Source organism: Elephantulus edwardii, unplaced genomic scaffold, assembly GCF_000299155.1.
Source record: "Elephantulus edwardii isolate Elephantulus edwardi_28Jun2011 unplaced genomic scaffold, EleEdw1.0 scaffold00019, whole genome shotgun sequence".
Taxonomy (NCBI): domain Eukaryota; kingdom Metazoa; phylum Chordata; class Mammalia; order Macroscelidea; family Macroscelididae; genus Elephantulus; species Elephantulus edwardii.
This window is the reverse complement of record NW_006399769.1, coordinates 27879203-27890194: the sequence shown is the minus strand read 5'-3', so window position 1 is coordinate 27890194 and position 10992 is coordinate 27879203. Positions and strand designations below refer to the sequence as shown.

The window sequence follows — 10992 nt, the reverse complement described above, 5'->3', positions numbered from 1 at the left end:
GCCTTCCACAGTGGTTGCACCATTTTACATTCCCACCAACGACACTTGCTTTTTTTGTGTTTGTAATGACTTTTCCTTGTAATGATCTTTTATGTCACTGCACAAGTCATCTGGTTTTTAGTTATTAGTGCTTAATGTGTCTATTTTTTTTTAGTGCTTAATGTGTCTATTTTTTTTAAATGGTTTTTAACTTCCAGTAGATACACTCAGGCTCGTATTTGTTCTTGTGGACGTGTTTTCATTTTCTTCAACTTCATTTTGAATTTGTATGTGAATAGTCTATTCCACAGTCAGCTTGGCTTGAACTACTGTTAATGAGCTGCTTCAGTGTTTCCACAGATGTAGTCATCTGATTCCTACGTAATCAATCAGATGAAGTCTGTGTGTATAGTAGTATTACAAGTATTTGCCATGAATAAACCATTGGTGATATAAAAGTTTATCGTTCAATCTCCTACCTCATTTCTGTTACCAAGGCCTTATTTTCCAGCTAATAGTTCTTTGTTTTCAACATTTTCATTCCAATCATAGGAGTTTGGTCCCATACTTCTAATAACAATGGAATCTTGGTATCTAGTATCTTGTATTAGAACCCATAAATTTATTTTTACATATAAGGAAGCTGACTTCCAATGTTAATTTAGACTCCTTAGATATTTCCATAAACTATGCAGTGATTTGATGCCAAAAGCAAAAATTAAGGTCTTTTTTTTTCAATTGTCCACATTTTTGCTAGGTGATTATACAATTGGCTTGATACTAAGCATTGTCATTAATAAAAGCTAATACTTTGCTATGTATTTTATAAAAGTACTTAAAAATAAGAAAATGGAAGCATTTAAAACCAGCCTATAATTTTTTTTATCTTATTTAAAATTAATTTTAATAAACATTTACAGAGATTTTGGATTTCCATTCATTCATTGCCGCACTTTTCTCCCTGCCCACCCTTTCTCACCAGCTCGCTCCCCTCTCCGAAAAGAAAAAGATTAAAAAAAAATTCCTTCATTGGTGTAAAATTCCCCCATCCCTTCCCCCCCACCCCAGGTACACTTCTCTATGCAACCTTAATTCTGGAAAAACCAGCCTATAATTTATACACAAGATTCTTTAGGTCACGTAGCCTTTCCAAATAAAAAAAAAAAATTCTATCAATTCTTGGTTTGTGTGTGTGTGTGTGTGTGTGTGTATATCACATAAAGTATGTTTATTAACAAATATACTTTTGCAGTTGAAAAGTTAATTTTTAAAAATTGTTTCAGTTGGTATGAGCTGTGATGGATGACATGTACTATTTTATAGTCTTGACCAAATTAATACATTGATGTCCCTGTTACCTTTATTGCATTTTCTCTCACCTGATAATTAGCTTTATTTACTTGTAAACTTTTATATCCTCTTCCCAGCCCTACAGATGATACTGTTTCTTACTGAAATGCATGTTATTTATAAGGAAGTTAAGATAATCTTTAAAAAAGGAAAAAATTAGATAATCCTAACCCTATCTCTTTGAATACTGTGGTTTATATTGTGTTTGAAATTTCATCTTGAAATACTTCTTTATTTTAAAAGCAAATACTAAGCTTACTTTCTGTTTTATTGAACTGTCAGATTTATACTGGTTATGATTATTGTCTTTTAAAAAGAATTTTGTTGTTGTTGATGAAAGTACATATAGCAGAACGTAAACCAGTTCAACAGTTTATGTATAATTCAGTGACTTCAATGATCTTTTGCCACAATTTTTTGCAATGATGTAAAATTTCTTTTTTCTTAATAGAAAGCGGAGCTGTTCCAAAGAGAAAAGATCCCTTAACACACCCTAGTAATTCACTGCCTCGTTCAAAAACAGTCATGAAAACTGGATCCACAGGTCTTTCAGGTCACCACAGAGCACCGAGTTACAGTGGGTTATCTATGGTTTCAGGAGTGAGACAAGGTCCTACTCCTGCCACAAGTCATAAGGTATTTTGCTTAAGCTTATCGCAAGTACATTACTTCAGTGAATAAGTTTTTGCAGAGTTAAATGTAATTATTTTTCTTTTTAATAACCAAGGGTACAAACTATATTTTTATTTCTTGGGAAAATAATTAGACTTCTTGATTTTGCTTGCACAGTCTTTTTAGTATACAGTTATGTGCACAACATCCATTTGGGCACCATCCTGTTATATATGTCCATGATTCCTTAAGGTTATGATAGAGTTCAGAAATCTTGATCAGAGAATAACACATATTGGATCCAACTGCACAAAGCAGACCCGGCAGCTTCCGTTTGAATTCATATCTATGTCTGTTATACACAGAGATTGTTGTTATGTATTGTTATGTTGGCATTGATTCTAGTGGGTTTTCAGAGGCAGTAAATCACATGGAAGGAGATTACCCTTCTTTCTCCCACAGAGCAGCTGATGAGTTCAAACTGCTTGTCTTCAGGTTGGTGACACAAATCCTTTCCCCTAAGCCACCAGAGCTCCCTAAGAAATTGCTCTACCAGACTTAAAATGGTATAAAAAGCTCTCTACCATGGAATCAATTCTGAATCATAACTCTTCATTGGGTTTCTAGTGCTGTAAATATTTATAGGAGGCAGCCCTTGTTATATGATTTACAGCCTTGGCAACACAGTTGAGTTTGGGGTTTTTAAATGCTAAATGTAGTTGTAGAGTAACTACAAAGTTACTTGACAGTAAAATTATGTGTTTTGAGTTCTGTATTGTTTTTCCTGTTTTAAAACTTGTAGTTGTAGTTTAAAACTTAAGGATAATATAATTGTGAAAAATATAATTGCTAGGCTGTTATTTCACATTGAAACTTTGTATTTTTAAGGGTACGCCGAAAACAAATAGAACAAATAAACCTTCTACTCCTACAACTGCTTCTCACAGAAAGAAAGACTTGAAGAATTTTAGAAATGTGGACAGCAACCTTGCAAATCTAATAATGAATGAAATTGTTGATAAGTAAGTTCACAATACAAAATGTTTGTATTTCATAATTTTACTTATAAAATAGTTCATAAGTAAAAGAACTACTATCTGATGTACCTGATTTTTATGACTGTTTTCAATGAACATAAATGCTTTCCTGGTTTATAGTTTCACAGTTAAATTAGTTACCATAAAAGTGATTACACTATCAGAGCTTAAGAGGAGGCTTGCTGCCTTAGTGGTTAAAGCACTCAGCTGTTAACTGAATGCTGTAGGTTAGAACATACCAACAGCTCCTTGGGACAAAGATGTGGCGGTCTGCGTATATAAGGGTTAGAGCCTTTAAAACATATGTGACTACTCTACTTTGCCACGTAGGGTCACTAGGAATCGATATATACTTAATGACAGTGGATTATTACAGAGCTTAACGTGAACTAAGGGAGTTTTGGCAGCAATATGAATCTACCATCTGTTACACAAGAGAAAGATGGGCAGTCTCCTCCCATGCAATTTACAGACTCTGAAAAACAACTTGAGGGTCAGCTATGAGTCTATTCTAATTCAATGGTATACAACAACGATGCAATTAATTGACTTTGTTCTGTAATAAATGAAGCATTTATCTTGTGGAACTAACTAAGGTTCTTTTTCTTAGTGGAACAGCTGTTAAATTTGATGACATAGCTGGGCAAGAATTGGCAAAACAGGCATTACAAGAAATTGTTATTCTTCCTTCTCTGAGGCCTGAGGTAAGAACTTTATATTATCATTTTCCTATGATATCATTTGTTATTGAATCCACAGTATTAGTAAAGACAATTTAGGTGTATGCTAGATGGTTTAATTTGTATAAAATAACAGTATAATAATTTTTTTACAAAAAATTAGCACCTGTTATTAAGCAGCTAGTTTGTTGTAAGGTAGTGTCGAGTCAACTTTTCATTCATAGCATCCCTGTTAACAACAGATTGACACCTTGCTAGTTGTGTGCTATCATTATAATCTTCACTGTATTTAAACTCACTGTTGCAGTGACAGTAACATACTGTGACAGGTTTGGAAGCAGGAATGGCATCCACTTCCTAAATAACATGCCTCTGGAAACTATGAGCTTTGATAAATGTCCGTAGTTGAAGAGGGGCTTCAGGCCTTTTGTTCATGGAGTTGGTATGAGTCATGCTTGACTTGAAGGTAATCAACAACAACATTGCAGTAACTGTATCAGTATATCTTGTTGAAGATCTTCCTCTCCTCTACCTTGGCAAGCACGATGTCGTTTCAAAGCACTGACCCCTTCTGATAACATGCCCATTGTGTATGTGTCCTCCTGGTGCCATAGTCCATACCATATTATGCTAAACAGAAAGTGTCTCATCTCTGGTGGTTTGAACCCATTTCGCCACTCCAAAATAGAAAGTTGGGCATTCTGCTCCCATTAATACAGCTGTAGAAATCAGATGGACAGACTCTGAGTCAGAATTGACTTGAAAGCAGTGAACCTGGTAATATTGGAGAGAAGAATGAATTTTAAAAATGTCTTCTTCCCAATTAATTTTTAATGTTTTTGGAAAAATTGAGTTGTTGTTAATTACCATTTAAGTCAGTTCAACTTGCTTTGAGGCTGAGTGTACAGAGTAGAAGTGTGCTCCCCAGGGATTTCAGGGCCGTGACCTTTCAAAAGCAGATCTTTAAGTATGCCTCCTGATGTGCCTTCTGTTGATGTTGACAACCAGCCTTCCAGTGAGTAATTCAGTGCTTACCTGCTCCACCCAAGGTCTTCTAGAAAAAACTGAGTAACAGAAAATCATTTTTGTATCAAGTTAAGAGAATTGTAAAATAAGAGACAAATAATTAATATAATAAATAAATAATTTTCTGTATGTAAGTGGTTGGTGTTTGGTGGAGCTCCCAGTTGTAAAACAGGTTGGAAACAATTCTTTTCAAAAGTAGAAATCATTAAAGTAGGTAAAAAAGAAAGCCAGTTCACTTCTTTAGGTAATTTTGCATTTGACAATAAGTATTTGATTTTTTCCTACTTAGCTGTATTAGGAATTTTCACAGATTATATATTTGGTGCTGTTGAGAATTTTCCTATATAAGAAATCTGAGAACCCACTTCTGAGTCAGTTATTTCTCCTTGAACATTCAGCCATTGACTTAGCTACCTTCACAATGTGTATCACTTTTGAGCATCCATATACTATCTCTTAGTGAATATTTTTCAAGTATACTCTGTTTTTACTTTTTACTCTTTCTAAGGAGCAATTTATATATATAAAAATCCCTGGTTTGATATGCTAACTTTAAAATACACACTAAAGAATTATTAAACTGAAAAACTTGTGTCCGTACCCAAATTTTCTCTTGGGTCACACTTTGGGAATCATGTTGGACTTTTTGCTGAAATTGAGACTAGTAAATGCAGTAGAAGAAAGTGCATGTAAAGGAGGATTCTCATTTTAGGAATCATTTAATCAACTTTTAAAAAATTTTTTATTATTATTAATTTTAATGAAAATTTACAGAGACTTTTGATTTCCATTTATCCATTGTCGCATTTTTCCCCTGGCTTACCCTTCCCCACCCAGTACATGCTTCTCTTTGAAAAGTAAAATTCTTTTGTTGTTTTACAGTCCTTCCCCCCAGTTCCACTCCACTATGCAGCCTTCGTTCTGGACTCCTGTCATACATACTCCTGTCATACTGTAATACCTAATCACATAGCCCTTTTAAACAGTTTTCTCCCTCATCTTTTCAATGCAGTATACATTTTGAACCCATCTTTCTCAGTCTCCCCCAACCCCGATGACGGCCTGTTTTATAACAGTGGCATTATGCAGTATTTGTCCTTTTGTGACTGAGATATTTCACTCAGCATAATGTCCTCCGGGGTCACCCATTTTGAATAATATTGCATGAGTTCCTTATTTTTCAATGCAGGGTAGTATTCCATTGTGTAAATATACCACAGCTTCTCTATCCATTTGTTTGTTGATGGGCACTTAGGTTGCTTCCAACTCCTTGCTATTGTGAACAAAGCCACCATAAACATGGGTGTGCATATATCTGCTTGGATGTCAGTTATGGTCTCTTTGGGATTTATTCCCAGTAGTGGAATTGCTGGGTCAAATTGTTAACTCTATTTGCAACTTTTTGAGAAAGCACCATACTGACTTCCACCGTGGTTACACCATTTTACACTCCCCTCAACAGTGAATAAGGGTTACAATTTCTTCACAACCTCACCAGCATTTGTTGCTTGCTGTTCTGTTAAATTTTGCTGTTCTTACTGGGGTGAGATGGTATCTCATAGTTGTTTTGATTTCCATCTCTCTTAGTACTAGGGATTTTGAACATTTCTTCATGTGCTTGTTAGCCATCTGAGTGCCTTCTTTGGTTTAGTGTCTGTTCATATCCTGTGCCATCCTCACATTTCCTGACACATAAAAACCCATTGCAGCAGTCACCAAGATAATTCACCTGGTCAAGGGTCTTCCTTTCCTTTGCTAACCATCCACCCTTCCCAGTATCAAGTGCTTCTCCAAGGAACATGCAGCATGCCCTCCTAGCAGCATGCCCAAAGTATGTAAGGCAAAGCCTCATCATTCTTGCCTCCAAAGAGCACTCAGCTGCACCCTCTCCAAGACATAATATGTTTGTTCTCTTGGCCTTCCATGTAATGTTCAGTGCTCTTCTCCAGCACCATAGCTCAAAGCATCAGTTCTTCTTCTGTCATCCTTGTACATTGTCCAGCTCTCAGATGCATAGCAAGTGATTGGAAAGACTATGCTCTGAATTAGACACGTCTTAGTCTTCAAACTGACATCATTACTCCTCCATAATTTGTAGACGTCCCTAACTGCAGATTTTCCCAGTGCAGTGTATCTTCCTTATTTCCTGACTGCTGGTACCAGGGGTGTTAATTGTGGATCCAAGCAAGATGAAACTATTGACAGTTTCACTCTCCTCTCCATCCATTATATCACTTGCAAGCAAATATTGGTTTTTAGGGTAGAAAGTACAAATTGAGCAACTGGAAGCTATTTGAGCAGTGTTAGGAAAAACATTGAGATCTTGCTTTACATATATTTTCAGAGAACTCATTACTGGAAACCAGTAAGCATTAAATCACTTCTGCCACTGAGTCAGTTGTAACTCATGGCAGCCCTCTATCAGATTTCCAGGGCTGTAGATCTTCTCAGAAGACCCCTCATCTTTTCCTGTGGAGTCACAGGAATTTAAGAAATGTGAGCCTTTCAGTTTGCAATCCAACACTTAACCTGTTCAACCACCATTGGAAAAAGAAGTAAAAAGAACTACAGTCATACCTTTTTAAAAATTGCTTTTGATTTACTGGCCTTTTTTTTAGATACTATTTTTTTTACAAATTGAAGGTTTGGGAAAATGTTGACTTGAGCAGAGGGAGCATTTTTCTTAACAGCCTATGCTCATTTCATGTGTCTCTGTCACATTTTGGTAATTCAAGAAATATTTTCAACTTTTTTATACTGTTATATTTTTCATAGTCTCAACATAACTTTTATATGTACAAGGAATCGAAAGAAATTTTGAGATCCACTTTATTGCAATATTTGCTTTATTTTGATGGTCTGAGATCTAACCTGTAGTATCTCTTGAGTTGTTCCTGTGTACATTTGCATTTAAGCAGATTTCCTTAGTACTTACAGTTTACCACCAAGAAGTTGGAATTTGTATGTTAAATTTTTAGTTGCAAGTTACTTCAAATAACATTTAATAACTTGGCCTTATAAGTCCATAAAATGAATTACAATAGGGTTCTAGATGGATCAGACGTACTTCATAAAGTTATCTCCACTGTGCAAAACGAGAAAGGAGTTTGAATGGATAGATAACAGGCTACACTTGAGAATTTGGGTATGGTATGAATTTATTTGACTAGAAATTAGTCAATTACAAATTACTGTTCTAGAAACTAGATGAGAGTAGGGAGTTAGTTGCTGGGTTTGGAACATATGAAACTACTGAGTTAGTAAGTCAAAAGTAGTTGAATGTTAGCCGTTTCACATGGTTCACTTAAAAGTATAAACTTCTTGACTTAATCCGTTTTCAGTCTATTATTTCCTCTTACCTCCTGCAATGCCTGGTGTCTTAGAGTCTGATGATGCTGGCTTAATCTCTCTTGGGAATAAAATAGCTACTTTCCTTGGTTGTAGTAGAGGAATACTTAGCTGGCCGCTTTTGGTGGTAGGGAGAAACATGGGTTCAATTACTCCTCATATAAACTTTCTGTTTTTTACTTCTTGCCACATTGTTATTTTCTCTGATACTCAGTGCTTTGAATTGTCAAACTTTTGCAGGAATTTTTGGTTCATGTTACTTTCCTTTTTTTGTATTCAGGTATCCTTTTACAAGCAGGTTTTATTTAGGTTTGTCGGTTCAACTAAGTAATTAACCACTCTTTTATCTATTTGCCATCTTTCAAATATTTATATTGTCTCCTCTCATTCTTTGTGCATTGAATATGTTTCCTTTTTTATTCATTTACAATTGTTTTGGTATAGTTTCTAACAGAAATAAAGAAAAATTCCTTTGTTTCATTCTGTCTTGTTTAATCAGTTTGCTTTCATTTTGACCACTGAGAATTTTATTTTATTTCATTTTTATTCTGATTTTCATCATTAAATAAATATTTTTATTATATAGTCTCTTGAAAGCTCTGGTAGCTCTTTTTGGAAGGATGTTAAAAAAAACAAGAAAGGTAGTTTTAGATGGTAATACTTTAAAATGTCTTGATGTCTCCAGAATTATAGTTGTGAACTCGAGTATATATTTTTAAGTTGTTCACAGGACTGAGAGCTCCTGCCAGAGGATTGTTACTCTTTGGTCCACCTGGAAATGGAAAAACAATGCTGGTAAGAATTCTTTACAAGTTTGGGTAGTGTAATGAGATTTTAGGGATAATTATATGGAGAGGGGAACCCTAAACTTGACTCTGCATCTATCATCTTATTTCTTACATGCTTTTCCTATAATAACCTTTTATAATAAATACACTAGTTTTTAAAGTAGTTTACTATTAAGATAATCCTGGAAAATCATTTAGGTTTTCCTTAGTAGTCAGTTTTGCATTGACTAAATTTAACTCAAATTTTCATTGTTTAAGTATTGACAGAGTTTAACTTAAAGAACTTATGCTACCACGTTAAGTTTCTTTATCTCTTAATTTCTGATAATCTGAAGTGTTTTTAAGTAATCCACACAACAGAAGTTAGAAGTTGGTTCACTCCTTCCCCTAGCATTCTCTCCCCATGAGTAGGGGAGTATTTTGTTTTTTATGTGCTATGAATACCTCTTTTCTAGCTTTTCTAGAGAAAAAAGTAAACAGGGAAAAATAGCTTTCCCATTCATTGTTAATCTTTGTCTAACCCATTATCTTTCTGTAACTGGAAAGAGTATAGCACTCTTATTTTTAACCTCTTCCTACCATTCTCTCTTAGAAAACAACAGGGTGGAGTATTGTTCTTTAAAAAACCCTAGCATAGGCAAGCTCTGGTGGCCTAATGGCATGAAGCTGCACTGCAATCCAGGAGGTGCATGGTTCAAATCCACCAGATGCTCTGCTGGAGAAGGAGGAACAATCTCCTCCTGTACCAGTCAGATCTGATTTGACGGTACACACACAGAAAAATAATAAAATTTTTAAAAAAACCAAACGCTTAGCATAACACAACCCTTTCCTCATTGCTGAGAAGGAAACATACTGATTGCCATATATTGGGAATGATACATTTCTTAACATTTTTTAGAGAATATTTTGTAGAATTTAAATGGGTCAAATGTGATTATCATTAAAGCAAAATATTAAACTAATAAAATATTTGCTTTCATAATTTTTACAGGCAAAAGCTGTAGCTGCAGAGTCCAATGCAACTTTCTTTAACATAAGTGCTGCAAGTTTAACATCAAAATATGTGAGTATATTTTGTCGTTACCATATTTTGGAAGCAGGAGTGACATCCATTTGCTAAATAACTTGTCTTTAGAAACTCTTATGAACTTTGATAAATGTTGATTGTTGTAGAAGGGCTTCAAGCCTTTTGTTCATAGGGTTGCTATGAGTCATGCTTGACTCAAAGGCAATCAACAATAACAACAACATCATCATATTAATACTGTTATGTTATGTTAAGTGGTAATACACAAAAATATTCTATGAGTTTGTGCCTTTTTTTAATATAAGATTAATATTAGTCTTCAAAGTGGAAAGTATGTACATTATTCAAACTCTAATCGGGATTGTGTTAAAGGATATCTTCACTTTCCACTTAAATACTATCAAGGAAAGTGGATTTTAGATCAGAGTACCAGCAAGTATGATAACCTTTACAAAAGAAGAAATAATAGTCTAACACAGTATTTCTGAATTAAATATGACTTAGGTTTTCTGTGTTTCCTTTTTTTTAAAACATACAGTTCAGTCTTTTTCAGTTTCAAAGAAGACCTCAATTCACCTTCAGATAGGGCAGGCATAACTCTAAGGGTAAAAGAGAATAATAGGTCTGATATATAGAACTGAGCTGTGAACAGAACTGGTGGAAAGCTGTTAAGTCTATAGTTCTAGTCAAACATTGCTTTATCTTTCCCTTTCCTACTTATTCCTTATTTGTTCAAATAACACCTTGTTCTTTCAACTTACCTTTTACATAAAAATCTTGATTGAATGCATTTTGGCATGCTTCTTTAAACTGCAATTTAAGAACTCTGCTTTTAAAAAAATTCTGTCTGCAAAAGTTTAAAATACTTGCATTGTTACCAGAAGTTAAGTGAATTCTCTCTCTGAAGGGCTGAAAAGATACCTTTTGGTCATAAATTTACAGAAATATTATGCTGCAAAAGGTAAAAAGCCAGAGAAAGAGAGCAAGACCCAACAAGATGGATTGACACCGTGACTATAGCAGTGGGCTCAGCAGTGGCCTAGATCGCCAGGATGGCACAGGATAGAGCAAGGTTCAGATCTGCTCTTCCTAAGACAGACTTCTTTGTTCTTTTGGGAGTCCATGGAGTATTTAGTACTCTT

At 34.8% G+C, this 10992-nt stretch overlaps 1 protein-coding gene across 2 annotated transcripts in view; it reads left to right on the top strand.

The window, feature by feature from the left end:
- Positions 1–10992, top strand: part of SPAST (spastin) — an 84530-nt gene that overhangs the window by 49082 nt on the left and 24456 nt on the right. For both annotated transcript variants that reach the window (XM_006882367.1, XM_006882366.1), the window contains 5 exons: positions 1781–1965; positions 2830–2963; positions 3589–3682; positions 8753–8827; positions 9815–9886. In XM_006882367.1, coding sequence (XP_006882429.1) covers positions 1781–1965; positions 2830–2963; positions 3589–3682; positions 8753–8827; positions 9815–9886 — 560 coding nt within the window. The remainder of the gene's footprint in view (positions 1–1780; positions 1966–2829; positions 2964–3588; positions 3683–8752; positions 8828–9814; positions 9887–10992) is intronic.